This window comes from Heliconius melpomene, chromosome 7, assembly GCF_056956725.1.
Source record: "Heliconius melpomene rosina isolate 202511_hmr_F chromosome 7, ASM5695672v1, whole genome shotgun sequence".
NCBI lineage: Eukaryota > Metazoa > Arthropoda > Insecta > Lepidoptera > Nymphalidae > Heliconius > Heliconius melpomene.
Window position 1 is genome coordinate 479,917 of NC_140395.1, and position 17,422 is coordinate 497,338.

At 34.6% G+C, this 17,422-nt stretch overlaps 1 protein-coding gene across 1 annotated transcript; it reads right to left on the minus strand.

Annotated features, from left to right (window-relative positions):
* Positions 1 to 1,440: 1,440 nt before the first annotated feature.
* Positions 1,441 to 17,209, minus strand: LOC146537124 (U-scoloptoxin(01)-Cw1a). Its single transcript, XM_085188515.1, has 5 exons — positions 17,162 to 17,209; positions 5,194 to 5,309; positions 4,060 to 4,182; positions 3,135 to 3,245; positions 1,441 to 2,652 (listed from the first exon to the last, which is right to left on the minus strand). The coding sequence occupies exons 2-5, from the start codon at positions 5,278 to 5,280 to the stop codon at positions 2,563 to 2,565; spliced, it is 411 nt and encodes a 136-aa protein (XP_085044641.1). The 5' UTR covers positions 5,281 to 5,309; positions 17,162 to 17,209; the 3' UTR covers positions 1,441 to 2,562.
* Between the last annotated feature and the right edge of the window lie 213 nt (positions 17,210 to 17,422).

Consider the following 17,422-nt stretch of genomic DNA (forward strand, 5'->3'; position numbering starts at 1 on the left):
TTTCTTTATTCTTATAAATTAACACACGATATGTCTACTCGCGATGGTTGCAACTTCGATTTTTGTGTAATAAATTACAATAATAAATTACAAAAATATTTTTTTCACAATTTTTCCCCTATAGCAAGTTAGACAGACAGAATGGCGGAAACCAACACTGCTTTATCTTGCTATAGCAGAAAAATGAAAATAACTCCCCCCGAGGGTGGATCAAACCCACCATGATCACGACAAGGAAAAATATAATTTTTTAGATAGAGAGAGATATAGAGATAGAATAGATATCAATTTTAAACACTTTAAGAACATAGCGTGAAGTTATTTGTTTTACTTGGCCTTGCTAGTGAAAGTGTAGCTGATTTTATACAGCCATATTAAATTGGACCGTACGATCGTAATATTCTTTATAACAAGGAGGTCTTCTTAAATTAGTCGAATTATATACCAATATGTATAGGTCTGTCGATTGTATATAATTAGTTCTTAGTTACAGTTTTTGTTAGTTTGGTTGTCATTTGTATGTAACTTGTATACACTATTATTTAGATTTTCTGTATGTTTTATATATATTTTTTAAATCTTTACTAATATTATAAAGTTAAATGTTAGTAAAGTTAAATACGCTTAACTACTAGAAGAAGCTGAAAAAATGTTTTTGTCTTTCATAATCTATTCATCAAGGAAGACTATATAACAACATACTGGCGTGGCGTGTCATTGGAATGGCGGAACTCAACGCCGCGATTTGCCTCGTTTCCAGAACGAGGGCAGAAAATATAAAATATTTTATTGCCTTGAGTGGGAATCGAACCTTTTACCTTTGCCGCGTTTACAGCCATATTGTCCCACTGCGCCCCGATGACTTCTGCCAGAATTTGAACGCGTAAAACCGCGATATAAAGCATAGCAAACAAACAGCTACCAGTATTTTGTAATAGAAACGCAATGACCTCAAGCAATATAATATTACAACACTAAATAAGTAATTTAGAATTACATTAATTTAACACTTTCCTTTACAGATTATTAATTTACTTAAAATTCAATTTAAATTAAAATTACTTAGATTTTTGGTTTAATGAGAAGAGATTGATTCTGGGTTGTAATTCTGAATGTTTAAGGTCGTCATGCCAAAAGGGCCAGACTATAAGCGCGACGGTTGTGGGGTCGATCGCACTCAGCGGAATTAAATATTTAATATTTTAATTTCGCGGCTTTTCGCCGTAAAGCTTCGAGAATTCGGTGGAAATCGGGAGCGTAAGCGTCTTAATGGGAATAGAGGGAATAGAGCGTAGGTTCTCTGTGCTTATGCGCCACAACGACTCTATTCTTTTTTATTGTTAATGATTATCAAAATGAAAAAATAAATCAATCGTATAATGAAAAAAATAAAACACATTTCATTTAATAATTATGACATTTTAATACAAAAATAAAAATATTTACAATTATTAGCTCATTTCTAGAAAAATAATGATAAAATTTATATTATATTTTTTATGAAAGTTTCAGTATGTTTGACGATTTATTTTTAATAATTTACCTTATACCTACCAGAAGTAGTATAGCTACTACTAATTATTGTAGAGATTGTAAATAAAGAAGTATTTGGATACTTTAACACAATAAAAGAGCTAGCAAGCACAACGTGGCTGCTCGGGGAGATATCGTCGGCGGGCTGAGTATTTCAGTGTGTATAGATGGTGGAACTTAACGCCGCGCCTCGCACTAATCTTTAGTTATTATATAATCGCCTTTATTCGAATTTGCGACAGTCTTCACTAAAAATTAAAGTGGAATTCGAACGAGTCGAGTCACCATTATAATATGCAACTTCTAGTTTCAAGAATATCGTATTCTCGTCATATTAAATGGTTATTTTGTAAAATGAAAACATTGCATTTAAATTTTGTTAGGCACTTAATATTATTATTATGTATTATATTCTTTCGGTGCTGACATAGGAAGTGGCGGGAAGCGGATGGGTCCGAAGAGCTGAGGATCGAGTGTGGTGGCGAGAATTGGGGAAGGCCTATGTCCAGCAGTGGACAAAAGATGGCTGCTGATGATAATGATGATGATTATATTAACTTTGGAGGGATGAATTTGAATTCATTCAAAATAATTTTCTATACAATACGATAAATTAAAACATTTTGAACTTCTTTTTCACGTCCTCTTCGATATCCTAAATTTGTCTCTATTTGTGACTTAAGACTACTTACGTAAGTATTCTATAATTCGTACAAGTGAGCAAACATATTTTTCTAAGCATTAACTATTATTTTCTTACAATTTGGTTTCAATAATAATTCCTGAATAATTTAGAAAAATTACTATCACTGACTAAGACTCGGAAAATATCGTTTAAATAATATGGAATTATATCTTTGCAATTTATAAAACAACACAGGAAGCAAATCTGAAGTGTATTAAAGAAAAAAATAATAAATACTTGTAAGTCTAAATGACAGTTGTGTCAGTTAAGTCAGTCCTACGATTGGTAACTTATAATTTGTACTAATTAATGCTAAGTTTTTCTTATTTATAATAAATTATGATCTACTTTTTCCCAGCTATGTAGTTGCCCGCTTCATCTTTGTAAAGGTCCTCATTCACTCCGTAATACGCAGGGGCGTTTGGACAGTCCACCTGAAAAATGTTAAACAACTAATTTATATGAAATGTATCTATGTGTAGACAATGCGGGTTCAATTCCGTTCGAGGGAATAATTATATTTAAACTCGAAAAAAAAAAAAAAATTTTCATTGTGGAATTTTCATTGGTGGAAAGTGGGGAACGGAATGTCTTAATGAGAATGGAGTATCTTCTCTGTGGCATTCTCTGTCTCTATGCAGGTTCCCTCTGGCTACTCTGCTACATGAAGGATACAGCGTGAAGCCAAAAAAATATAGAATAAGAAGATGGCAGCATTTGACTGCATCCGTTCTCTTTTTAGAGATTATCGAAGTACTCTTATTACCTTTAAACTTATTTTCTTCACACAATTTAGATATTATAAAGAATTATGTACCTACTAGAAATTAATAGTTCATGGACTAGAGCGTCCAAGTCGTACTATTTACTTTTTACCTTTTACCTTTTAATATTTGTACTATATTTTGAGACTTACCTTGAAGAACCAATCGCACACTCTCGTTTGCTGATTGAAGACAGTTCCAGGGGCACATAGAAATGAATACATCATGTTTCCTCCGATGCCGGGCACGCACCAGTGCCATACCTGTGATAGAAATATTACAAAATAAATAATTTTTAACGTATTATTTCACACTTAAATACGTTTAATAATTTTATTGTTAACAAGCGGCCCGCCCGCGGCTTCGCCTGCGTAAACTACGTTATTATTCATTTCTGTCTCCATGAGTACCTACTTCCCATAAGAGACGTCCATGCAAAATGTAAGACTCCTAGCATTTGTAGTAACGAAGTTTCATACAAACTTTCAACCCCAAAAACGACACCTTAGAAGTCGAATATTGCAAATTCCCGTCTTAGCGAGCACCTACGTCCTATAAGTAACTCCTATGCAAATTTCAGATTCCCAGCACATGTAGTTTCTGAGATTTCGTGATGAGTGAGTGACCTTTCGGTTTTATATATATATAGATTAATACATTTTTTATACGTTTCATTCATTAGTAAATAAAGATATATTAATGATTGAGAAGTTGTTTGTGAGTATACAAAAGAATCCCATTCGTCATTTGCCATGGCGGGGAAATGAAAACAATTTCAATATAAGTTACTCCCTAGGGGTCAACTCACAATTGTTACATAGTAACTACAGACATTGCTATACTTCATCACGAACGCCTACAGAGTTAATATTTTTCATAACTTACGCTATATCCCATACTTAGCATGAAAAGCACAGAGTAAAGGTAGTACCAAATTCCTTTTTAAATTCCTTGTTTTTGATATTACCATTCATGCCTGCTAGTGGGATCCGAAGACATAACCACTGCGTTTACGGTCTTACTGTTCCACTAAACCTTCAGAGTGCCGTGTTAATATTAACTTAAAATATTGCATACCTGACACTGGGTCTCGGGATCCGCGTAGTATCCTGGTATCTTATCATCGCAAGTAAACGACAAGCCTTTTGGCACTTCCTCGTACACAGGATAGTCTTCACCCGGAATGTAACCGTCTAATGCCTGGAATAGTGTAACCAAAACTATATTAATTACTAGCTTCTACCGGTGGCTTCGCCCGCATGGTCATATACATACATATAAATGGCCGACTGATGTAATTGTTGTGTACGACAGGAGGTTTTTTCTTTAGTGTCTGATTAACATTTTTGAAAATGTTATAACACATTATTAAGTTCATTCTGGTTTTAATAAATAAGTAATTTACTTTCATATCCTCGCTCTGGTAAGAAAATTATGTTGATCTCCGTCATTGAACTCCGAAGATGTCTTTAATGGAGCAGTGCTTGGGAAATGAAGTATTTTGGCTCTAGGTCACATTTTGCCTACCGTGATATACCCCACCCGGTGACGCCGCCAAGACCAGTCCAGATCAACAGCAATAAAATCCATTCGAAAAAATATGCCTGATATATGCGGGATACAGTGTGAAGCTAAATAAATACATCATAGGTTTTCCTTTCAATATATATTGAACCTACAACCATCGTTCAGACATTGCAACTATGCCACGAAGCCGTTTAATTATTTTTGATATTATCATTATTTAATAACATCCCATTGTATTAAGTAATTATGTTAGAAATTATTAAATCGTAAATTGTATAATTAAAATAAAATTATACCAATTAGTACCTTTTCTGAGTAAATGTTTACATTGTGAAATTATTACCTACCTATTAGTTGTGGATTTGATTCCCCGTTGGAGAGAGAAAGATCCTTCACGCTATATCCCGCATACTATACTACGATATTGCGTGTTGAGTTGCTATAACGCTACGGTTGTTGGTTCGATTTCCACTTGGGGGAATGAAGTAGTTTCATTTCCTCATTCTGGTAACAAGACAAAAGGCAGCGTCAAGTTCCACTACTATTACACTGTCACGAAAATTGGGCGGCCCATGGAAAACGAGATTTAACACAAGGTTCCTTCAGGGTGATATTGAAAAATATTTAGTAAAACAAGAAGAATATAGATATTTTTACCTTAAACTAAATATTATAAATACTTACAGCTGTCGATACGTCTATTATATATAGAAATACCGCAATGAGTCCTATGCTCCCCATAGATACGCCACACAGCTTTGCTTCTGACATGTTTCTTTGTTTTCAAAAAATCTTTTAATCTGCAAAAAAAAACATCTTTAGTTTATTGTCTAGAAATAATATTTTCATAGTAAAACTTGTATAGAAAAATTATTTATTTAATAACATCAAAAAAATGATGTACTTAATAAATTATAGGAATTTGTTGTCGGCTCTTCTCACTAGAAACTGCCTTCCGAGTGGTGATAGCAACCAGGGATACTTTAAAGCTCCATATCCGGAACTGAAATTATCCGATATCCGAAGTAAAAATCTGTCCGTTACCGAATCCGATATAAAACTTTAGGATAATTTCAAATAAGGGCGGAACTTAAACGAGAATTGTATATTATAAAGTCTTTCCTATTTCGATTCGAACTCCCTACCTTTTTTCTACTGTTTTATAACTTATTCTCCAAACAATTACGGTCAAACAAATCAAGTTAGTGGGAAAATTATAAAAAAAATTGTCAACTTCACTAGTCTAGTAGAACAAAGGCTTCGTGTAGAATAGAAGTAAAAAAACTGTCAATTGTTATTCTAGATATAATTACAGTTATCTTTAGTACGTATGTATGTACGCAGCAGTAAGAGAGTACTGATTATGAAAAATTGTGGGATATATACTACAAATACATAGATTATCAGTCATTTCCTTTTTTTATAATATGTCCATCATACACAAGTGTTTTATCCGGCATTGTCTTATATTTTTCATATGTTTTATGTCAATCTCGGCTGAGATACTAGTCAGGCTACTACTAAGGCTCCAAGTAATTTAAATAGACAATTACCAGAGCAAGAAGAGCCGAGTTTATCGCTGAAATCTATGAGAAGCTAAGAAAAAGGCGATCTCCTGAACGCCGTCTTCAACGAGTCGAAAGACCTCAGTGGAATTTCTCCTTAATGCTCCGTGCATGTGATCCGAGGCGTGTGCTACTCGTTTATTTGGGCACTTTTGCTCAATCAGCGTAGCTGGTACTACTACTACTTTTAGAAAAACGCTCTTATCTTATCAAATTCGATCCTGAAGATAGGCTAGGATATCTAAATTATTAGCTAGGCCTATCACTTTCAAAGTGACTGACACCATAATAAATAGGCAGTGCCTAGTTTATGCGGATGATCATCGATTAATGGCGAAAGGCATATCGACTGTCATTGGAATTAACTTGTGCTATCATTGAGATATCCCTCGGGAATGTTTCTTTATGGGGTGCAGGGAACATGGGTTAAATCAACCCTCAGAAGACGAGAAGTTTGTGCGGTAACAACTATCCACACAAACAGTTATTATTGCATAAAAGTGATAGTGAAGATGAGCTGGAACCATGTCAATGTTACGTTTCAACGCCCTTGTTTATAAAATAATGGCCCTTTCAAAAGTTACATTTACAACATTTTTTACCTTCAGTTTTAACTCATAATTATAAAATTATAAAAATTGCTTCACACTGTTTCCCGCATATAGTAAGGTGTGCAAGAGGGAACCTAGTGTTAAGTCAACCCGTTCCCGATGAACTGTCCCAATTTTCCACTAGCAGAATTTTATACCACGCTACGTCTTGTTACCAGAGCGAGGAAATGAAAATAATTCATTACTGCAAATGAAAACTTAACCTGCAACCATTGCATTTATAGTCAGACAAAGTCTTATTTGACCATGGCCTATAGCAGTATAGCCGAAACGAGAGCGAAGGAATGAAAATAATACATTCCTCCAAGTGGAAATCGAACCCACAACCACCACGTTCATAGTCCATACCTAAGCCACCATAGCTCCTAATCTACATAACATAATACGGTAACAATAGTTCCTCATATCTGTTCATCTCGACGCATATAATTAGATTGGCTAATGCAAGGGTGATGTGAAAAAAAACAATTTTTCGCCCAATTATCATAAAGGGGCCACCCGGGGTCCCACGGTGTGTGCCAAGTAAAACATTTACAACATAATTGGTCAGATAAATCATCTTTTAACTAGCTCTTTGGGTAATATGAGATACTAACTTTTACCTGTAACTCTGTCTGCTTTACATATAAAACGTTACGACAAACTTGACCGGACCTAAAATGTTGTTATATAGCCGATAGCCTTCCTTGATAAATGGATCAACTATACTATCTCCAAACTGAACGATAACATGAGACGTGTGCCGTGAACGGAGTGTCTTCACAATAGGCCTCTTTGAAATCGATTATACCTAATAGCTAATTGTCATTAAACAATCATTAACATTCAATGAAAGTAAATAAATAATAAAATATATAATATATTATAGGGTCATTGTGGTATAGCAACATACCGTGTGCCCCCTAGGACGTAGGACCCCTCTGTCTACCTGGCTAAATAGGATACACCATACATGGCACAATTATTCTATAAACTTGAGAATTACTCCATAAGTGGAGGTTCAAGTCCCATCGCGTAAATAAATCATAAATAAATCGCGTAAATAATAAAAAGATTCATTCCTAAGATAAAACTATTGTTAAATAATTAAATTACTAGTGCGATTAGAAGCCTTGTCTCACAGTTTCTAATCCATCTAATTTGTGAAGTAGTGGAGCCTGTTTTTGATGAAGCCAATTGTTTACTAATTAAATTCTCCAACAATATTGCTCTCATTGCTCTATATCGATCCCCATCCAACAAGAATATCGCATCTTTCATTAATAGCCTAGATAATGCATTAAATTCAATAGTTAATTTTAGAACAAAAATTATAATAGGGGACGTAAATATTAATATTGGCAACTTGTCTGATGATGTACGAGCAGACGAATACCTAAACCTTTGTGCTTTACACGGTTTATTGCCAGGGCACCTATTTCCTACCAGAAATAAAAATTGCATCGATCATATACTACTTAAAACTGATACAACCGCTAAATCTTTCGTTTTAGATACTGTATTTACCGACCATAGTCCCATAATTGTTTGTTGCGATCTACATATAAAACAGGTAACAAAAATACGAACATCTTTTCTCATTGATAAATCTGCTATTATTGCTGACATTAAGGAGACAGATTTTTCTGATGTTGTAACTTCCACTGATCCTGAACACTCTGCAAACAGATTAGTATCAATCTTATCTGCTGCTATAAAAAAACATACCCGTGAAGTATCGGTTTCTAGTAAAAGACGAATATTAAAACCTTGGATAACCCCAGGATTATTGCGATGCATACGAAACCGTGATAAACTCTATAGGAAAGTAAAAAAAGATCCTAATAATATAGATTTAAAATCATCGTTTACCCGATATAAGAATTTTTGCAATAATTTATTAAAGAAAATTAAAATAAATTATGAAAGTAACGAATTCATTAAAGCTAAGAAAGATTCAAAAAAGACTTGGGACCTAATTAAACAGTTTGGCAATCTACCTAACAAAAAAGCGAATGTGTCAAGCCACCTCTTAAAATCAGTAAATGATGCACACGAAGCAGTCAATAGTGTTAACATCTTTTTTGCCAATATAGGGAGGGAGATAGCGTCTAAACTCATTCAACCTACCGCTAAGTATAAGAAATACATCAACTTTCCAAATAGTCAATCTATGTCCTCTTCGATGGTAATTAATAACACCGATGAGTCTGAAATCAGGTACATCATCTGCCAACTTAAGGACAACTGCGCTGTGGGTTGGGATGGGATTTCGACATCGATACTAAAAGCAGCTGCGGATTTCTTGACTCCTCCAATAACTGTACTGTTCAATTTGTGTTTATCGAAGGGCATATTCCCTAGGGTTTTTAAAAAAGCTATTATTCATCCAATCTATAAGAACGGTGATAATGAATCTGTCAACAATTATAGACCTATCTCCATATTGAGTTCTTTGTCCAAAATCCTAGAAAAAGTAATTTATAAGCGACTTATTTCCTACTTGGATAAGTATAAACTGCTTGAAGATAATCAGTATGGCTTTAGGGTCAATAGGTCTACTGAGGACGCACTCATGAATTTAGTAAATACCGCCACTCAACATATTGATAAAAAAATGAAAACTGTGGGTATTTTTCTGGACTTATCAAAAGCCTTCGACACCGTTTCTATCCCTCTCCTTCTTTCCAAATTAGAAAAAAATGGTATACGTGGAACGTCGTATGACCTTTTTAAAAGCTACCTGAGTGAGAGAACCCAGTGTGTTTCTATAAACAATATTATAAGTAGCGATCAAAATATATCCTTCGGAGTGCCACAAGGTAGTGTGCTGGGACCTATCCTGTTTCTTATATATATTAACGACCTGTGCAAGCTACAAATTCCAAATTATTACTTACGCTGATGATACGGCTCTGATAGTTAATGGTAGTACATGGTCTGATGTTCGTAAGCATAGTGAAAATGCTCTGGCTACTATAATCAATTGGTTATCATGCAACATATTAACGCTAAATACTCAAAAAACTAAATTCATTACTTTTGGCCATAAATCCCAAATTCCATTTGATACCTTTACGATCATTGCACACAAATGCCCAGACCAGGGGCACTTTTGCGATTGCTGCCCTCTTAGTCGTTCACGTACACTAAAATACCTCGGGGTAACCCTAGATGAAAATCTCACGTGGACTGAACATATAAATGCTTTGGTATCCCGATTAAGGAAACTGATATACATTTTTAGAAATCTTAGATCTAGCGCAACCCAGGAAATCTTAAAAATGGTTTATTTTTCTCTTGTGCAGTCTATTTTGAATTACTGCATTCCGGCATGGGGTGGAGCATCGAAATGCACGATGCTTCGACTGGAGAGAGCCCAAAGATGTGTTTTAAAAGTCATCACACACAAACCTAGGCGCTTTTCAACTGCAGATTTATATAAAATTTGTAATGTTCTGACTGTTCGACAATTGTTTATCTTGCACGCTATTTTACGAAAACACACAGAAATATCTTACAACCAGAATAGTGAAAATTTGAAACGCAGAAATAATAGAGTATGTCCGACTGAAAAAAGACGCTTGGCCTCCTCAAACAAACATTACGTTTATTTGAGCCCAACACTGTACAATAAAGTCAATGAATACCTTAAAATCTACAGCCTAACGCTACGAAGGTGTAGAATTGTATTGTTTAATTGGCTTCTAACACTAAATTATAGAGACACCGAAAATCTTATTAAATTTCAGATGCAAACATAAGCACGCACCACACACACAGACACACACGCGCACATGTACACACGCACACATACACACAGACACACACAAATACACACACACATACACACACACACACTCACACAAACCCACTTACTTTTATATTATTTTACTTTAAGAGTTTTTTTTTTTTTTTATTTTATTTTTTTTGTATTTCATGGTAATTTTTTGCTGTTTCATATAATTACAATAGTTACTAAGCAACGCTAGGGAGGTGGGCGTTAATAGCCGCAACACAGTGTATCACTAATGCGGTTATTATCGTACAAATTGTTTCTTGTGTAAATTTTCTTGTGTATTCCAATAAAGTTATATTGTATCAGTTTACACTCGTAAAACCAGAAGTGTCAGTTATATATATAAGTATCGCTGGGTGTGGGTTCGATTTCCCACTTTGAAGATTTCTTTATCCGGTTAGGCGATATTAAACGATAAATTTATCGAGTTATGTCATGAAGAGGTCTTGGGATAAGGCATCAATTCGGAAACCTTAGCGATTGGCACTTCTGTTTCTCGTCTACATCTCGAATAAAGCGTAAAGACAAGAAAGCCCCCCGAAAGATTAGTGGAATCGAACCTATAGTCATCTTGTATTATTTTTTACCTGAGCTATAACGGAAAAATCATTCTCAGTTCACAATAAACTTGACTTAACTTGGGATATTCTCACGCGTGCATTGCGTTACTTCCCCTTTCAGCCTGGTCTACACTTTTTGTGTAATTACCAATACCTGTCGCTATGAATACTATAATTAGACCTAATCATATATTTCTAATACTATATTGTTCACTTGTTTGCATATTTGTTAGTCAATAGGCATATGTGGTCAGGTGTTACCCCTGTAAGCGTGATAGTTGTGGGTTCGATTTCCATTCGGTGGAATAAATAATTTTCATTTACTCATTGTGGTGAAATAACTAATTTTATAATTTCTCGTCTTTCATAAATGAGAGCGCAACCTTGAATTCCGTAACTCAACACGCAGTGTATAGATTTAGGGGGAAAAGGAAAAATTTATCCGTATTATGTAGGTATACAATATTTGATAATATTTTTTTACATTTTTTAAAGTGTTAGTTACTCCACAATCAGGAAAGAAAAATACCATTTAGAAGTTCGGCTTGATCTCAAATATCTTGGTAACACTAAAAGCTTTTAATTTTTAATTTTCAGATATGGAGTCCTAAAATATAATAAGATAACTAATGGCGGGAAGCGGATGGGTCCGAAGACCTGAGGATCGAGTGTGGTGGTGAGAATTGGGGAAGACCTATGTCCAGCTGTGGACAAAAGATGGCTGTTGATCATGATGATGATGATGATGAACTAATGGCAGCTTTATTTGTATGAGCTCTAAAATGTAAAATTATTTTATATTTCGCATGGCCGTAGGAATATCGCTTCGTGCTCATTAGGTAGGTACAGGCCAAGGCCGAGTGGGAATCGAAATCACAACCCGTCACGTTTACAGCCGCGCGCTCGTGCCCCGTGCCAGGTCTCCATGCCTAAGGCTCTTCATGTTTGGCATTGCGACTTACAAATTACAATAATCATAAAAAAGTTACGTAAAATCTTCTCACGACTCGTTTAAATTGTTGCACTTTTATTTTTTTTAATGTCACCATGTAATGTATAATAAAAAAACTATATCTGGGTCAAGATGTAACTTTAATGAGTTTTTTTTATAATTTAAATACACAATATAAAATTTTAATTAGTAATTAAATGATAGAATTTAAAAAAATACAAAGCTACAGAAGTCGTCGCTTCGTGGCGTAGTAACGCAGCGTCAGACTGTAAACGCGACGGTTGTGAGTTCGATTTCCCCTTGGAGGAAAAATTAATTTCATTTCCTCGCTTTAGTAACAAGACAAAACGCGGCGTTAGGTTCAGCAATGTTTTGGAAATTAAGTGGAAAGTAACGGAGTGCCTCGACATAAAGTTCCCTTTGCTTACTAAAATCCTTCCCGCCAATTACCTTGATGTTTGCTTCATGTTGTATGACGCACGTAAGGTAGGCAACCTAGTATTTAAGCTTTAGGTATTGCGTGTTGAATGGCGGAACTATACGCCGCGCTTGGCCTCCTTACCAGAGGGGGGAAATGAAAACATTAAATACTTCATTCCCCCGAGAGGAAAGGGAGCCCACAACCGTCGCATACAGTCGCACGCTTGCGCCCCTGCACCATAACGGCCCCAATTTCAGGATTAAAAGAAAAAAATATCACTTAATTGTCACAATGTTTCCTAATTCAAAACTCCCAATACTACAATTTAAATAATTACATATATTAGTGCGTGTACGTAAACAAAGAATCTCGATATCGCGTGATGTAGAGCACTGCGCTATGTGTATCGATATTTAAATTAATCATTTCCGTTTTAATATTTAACTGGTGTTTACCCGCGGCCTCGTCGCCGTGGCCAAATGAACAGATGTAGAGGGAGGCCGATTCCCACTCGCTGTAATGAAGTCTATACATATGATAAAATCCTAACGGATTGGTGTCTGTACATTGAAGATATATGAGAAAAATAATGGTTGATAAAAGCCTTATTAAGGTGATGAGACCCAAAACAATGATTTTTAATTTTTGTCTGTTTGCCTGTGCGTCTGTTCACAGTAAACGATAAAACGACTTGACCGATATGAATCCCGTTTTCTCCATTGGAATCTTGCAAGCCTCCTTTAATATTTAAATTTCCTTTAGTATTTTATAAGTGTTTCATTTTAATTTGCAAAAATTAGTTGCTATTATTATAATATTGAAAATATTGAAAATAATAATGACAATACGCAATGCTTCGAGTGTTCGGCGGAAAGTAAGGAACGGAAGTGTCTTAATGGGAAACGTAGTGTCTTCAAACTGGTTTCCTTTATAGGAGGAGAAAAATAAAAAAAATATAGATCTCTCATCGTACATATAGGAGACAACACACTGATACCACATTAGTATTGACATTACACTCATACGAAGTTGGGTCCCGTAGGTCTACTACGCTTAAAAATGTTTTTGATTAACTAATATATACCTTATACAATATAGTTTACTATTGAACCTCTTATTTTAAATTTCTAATATCTTAATAATACATGCAAACATACATTATGTAATTACTAATGCAATTTATTGAAATATAATATACCACATAGCAATTGTGTCAGTATGTCTTTTCCTGAAGCCCACTTTACACTTCCTAAATCATAAACAGGGTGTTCGCATTCCGGAGGTGGTTAGTTTCAGATCGATGACTTACAGAGGTAAGATAAAGTTAACCTATACAATTAATTTTCTTTTTAGGGTTCCGTATCTGAAGCACAGAAAAAATAAAAGCTTCTAAGTCGACGCAATCAAAACCTACAGGATGCATCCTGTAGGTTTTCATTTCTTTTTTGTACAAAATAATATTTTGTTTGGAGCCAATGACAAACTTAAATAAATAATTTGATTTTCATATGGCCCTGCAATGTTTTTCCCTGGGAACCTCGTATGTACTAGCGGAGTCAGTTTAGCTGATCGAATCCGCATGTGTATGCCGACCCACATGTACGCCTGCGCCACTACTGGCCTTAATTAATTTGATAATTATAATAAACTAATAACTTTTTTAGCTTCACTATGCCTATACATGCAGAAATCTGCAGTAGAATAGGCAGAGAGGACCTAGTGCTGATTCAATTCAGCTTAATTTCAAGTTTTATTTAATTTACCAGAAAATAAATAAAAATAATTATAAGAATAAAAAAATGATAACGCTTTATTTTTCCTTAAATCCATTTTACATATCCTGACTTCATATACAGGGGCTCACATTCCGGCAGTGGTCGTTTGTAGTTCAATGGGTTGTAGAGGTAAAAGACTAAGCTTACTCTATTGACTTACATGATTGTGGCTATTTTGTTATTATTGTACGTGGAGCGGAGATTTCAGTTAATTTTTAAATATTTTAAGTGATATTGAGGTTATTCTGATTTTTTCATCTTCACGCTGTATCCCGCAAATAGCAGGGTAGGTAGAGGAAACCTAAAGTTAAGACATTCTAATTTTCGCCGTTCAAGGCGATTGTGTGTTGAGTAGCGGAACTCAACACCGCGTTTGAATTGTCACCAGAGTGAAGAAATTAAAATATTAAATATTTGACTTTCCAAGCGGGTATCGAATTAACGACCGTTGCGTCTACAATCACACGCTTGTTCCGCTGGGCCGCACCAGCTTCAATTGGTTATTGATTGGTTGATTGGTTGGTTTGGTCAAATATTTTAATTTATTTATATATCAATTTTGTTTTATCCACGGCGACTGACTGTAACCGTGATGGTTGCGAGTTCGATTCCAACTCGGCAAGACGATTAAATTTAAGCTATTTTTATTTCCTTGCTTTAATAGACAAAGTGCGGTGTAGAGTTCCACCATCCAACATGTAATGTCTCGAAAATTGAGCGGAAAATGGAATATCTCAATACTAATAATAAATTTTTCTTTGCCTTCCTAGTTAAGCTGGAAAATACCTTGAAAGGCATAAAAAATAGTTTATATAATTTGAGATTAACTGTACTTAGTTTATAACAACGATTTAAACTAAAATTGATCAAAAGTAAGACCACTTAATTATAACCAAATGAAGGAAGAAACTAGGAAATTAATTCAGGAAATTTTAGTACACGTAAGTAAAATGTAGGCGCGCATGCAACGTCTCGTAACTGGGCTAATTCGAGTCTACTTAATTTACATGTATTATTTTTTTTTCAGCTTTTTATCACGCTTTATCCCGCATATAGCATGGAGTGCTAAAGCTACAGGGAGTGGAGTAAGTGGAGAGGACCTAGTTGGCAAGACTCTGCGTTCTCCACTTTCCGTCTGAATTCTAGATATTGTGGGTTGAGTGGTGGAACTCAATGTCCCACATTGTCCAACCATGTATGGTATGTGTGTATGTATGTTTGTCTAAATTTTTTATTCACGCTGTTTTCTAGACGTATCAGGGTAGACAACGGGATGGTCAGGATCCAGGGTTAAAACACAACTTTCCCCATTAAGACACTTCGGTTCCCCAGGAGGCCGTGCTCTCCCTCGTTATCGGAGCGAAGACTCAAAATATTAAATATTTAATTCTCCAATTGGTAGTCGAACCCACAACCTGTCGCTGCACAGTCGCACGCGTGTGTCCTTGCACCACGACTGGGCACAAATGTACTGTATGTATAATATTATAAATATATATTAGTTGAAGGAAATATTTGAAAGCTATAACATATCTATTTTAATATGGAAGAGTCGAATATTTTTTTATTATCTTTTATATCTCAGTTAGTACATTTATTTGAAACAATTATACAAAATAAAATTTATTTGCATATTATACTGAATCAGTTTTGATGCAACTTTTAATGAGTAGCAATATTTTTTATAATTATTACTATAAAAAACGATTTTAACTTATAAATATTTTTTTGCTAATTATTTCACTGATTTTGCTAGTGTTAATTATTATTCAAGTGAAAGTTGGTAGATACTCACGGATTACGGTTATCTAACATTTTTGTGTATCTACATATATTATGTTATAATAAATTAATTATTATATTTAAATGAGGTTAAGCAATTGTTAGGTACTAGTAAAAACTAATTACATTTTTAGTCGTATTTTTTAGGTTCACGCTGTGTGATACAGCATATCAGAGTACGCAGAGGTAATCTATTGTAAAGGCACTGGGTTACCCACTTCCGATCAATTTTCTAGAAAATTCATTGCCTATCAAACTAGTTTCAAACACTGCTCTGAGATCCTTTTTTACTTTACTATACTATAAATACCCTCATGGTGAATTAAAGAATTGCTGAGAACTTACTTCTCTGAAGGTAACTGTAGCAACGTGAGGTAACATTAAATTTTAATAATTAATTCACACACATTTCGCATTGTGCGTGTTGTAAAAAAGGTCTAGAATACTAGAGGTCTAGTATTTTTTCTTCACGCTTTCTGTGAGCTGTATCACGCATATAGCAGGTAGTGTGGTAGGCAGAGGGAACCTAGTGTTAAGACATTGCTTATTGTTAATTCCGCCGAGTGGGATTCAAACCCACAACCCTCGTTTCTGCGCCGCGACGGCTAAAAACAATATAATGTGTATATTCTAGTTCTTTTGCTTATACGCACAATGCACATCCATATATTTAATAATTATAATTTATAGTTTTTGTTTAAAAATTATCTCACGAAAAAAACTTATATTGAGAATATTTTCTATATATTGTAAACTAAATATTATTAATTCCATAAAATCTTTACAAAAAATTGTCAGTATTGTCAGCCCTATTGCTTAGCACAGACAAATTTCTAACATACCGGGACTCGAACCTGCTAACTCAAATCGTCGAGCATCTTGTTTGCCGTCCAAGTTGAATAAAGAGCAGGTTTGAGCCCCGCCACGTTCATATTTTTACACGTGTGTAAAGATTTTTTTCATTATAATGCGGCGATTGCTGATTATATTTTTAAAAAAATATAAAGAAAATGTAGGAGTTATTTATTCAAATGGACTATTTATTATAACCACCTTTAAATAATAAAATAACATAAAAACATCAGTATTGTCCAAAAATTACTTCCAAAACAATTCTACCAATTTCATAATAGCTAATAAGAAAAAATGTCAGTAATGTCAGTAACTTGCTATAGAGTAAGTAAAGTAAGTATAAATATTGTACATACCGTTTAGATCTCAACACAAACACAATCGACGCACAACTGAAGTTCTTACGAAGGGGGGAGGTATATAAACGGGCATAATGTAATATTAGAACGTATATACTAGTTATGGCATTTGGTTTTTCTTATTAAAAGAGGTGAAAAGAGTGTTTGATTTTTTTACTTATAGAGTGTACAGGTGTAGATGGTAGTGTTGGGACACTAAGCTAGTTAATTAATAAAGCGTACGAGGAAAATTATGAGATATATTTAAATTGTCAATAA

What these genes read in the sequence shown, in the direction of transcription:
- LOC146537124 (XM_085188515.1), bottom strand. Translation starts at nt 5,280, where the DNA reads ATGTCAGAAGCAAAGCTGTGTGGCGTATCTATGGGGAGCATAGGACTC. An exon ending in TAATAGACGTATCGACAGCT is followed by an intron (nt 4,183 to 5,193) that starts GTAAGTATTTAT and finishes ACACTATTCCAG; the next exon opens with GCATTAGACGGTTACATTCC. An exon ending in ATCCCGAGACCCAGTGTCAG is followed by an intron (nt 3,246 to 4,059) that starts GTATGCAATATT and finishes TTTCTATCACAG; the next exon opens with GTATGGCACTGGTGCGTGCC.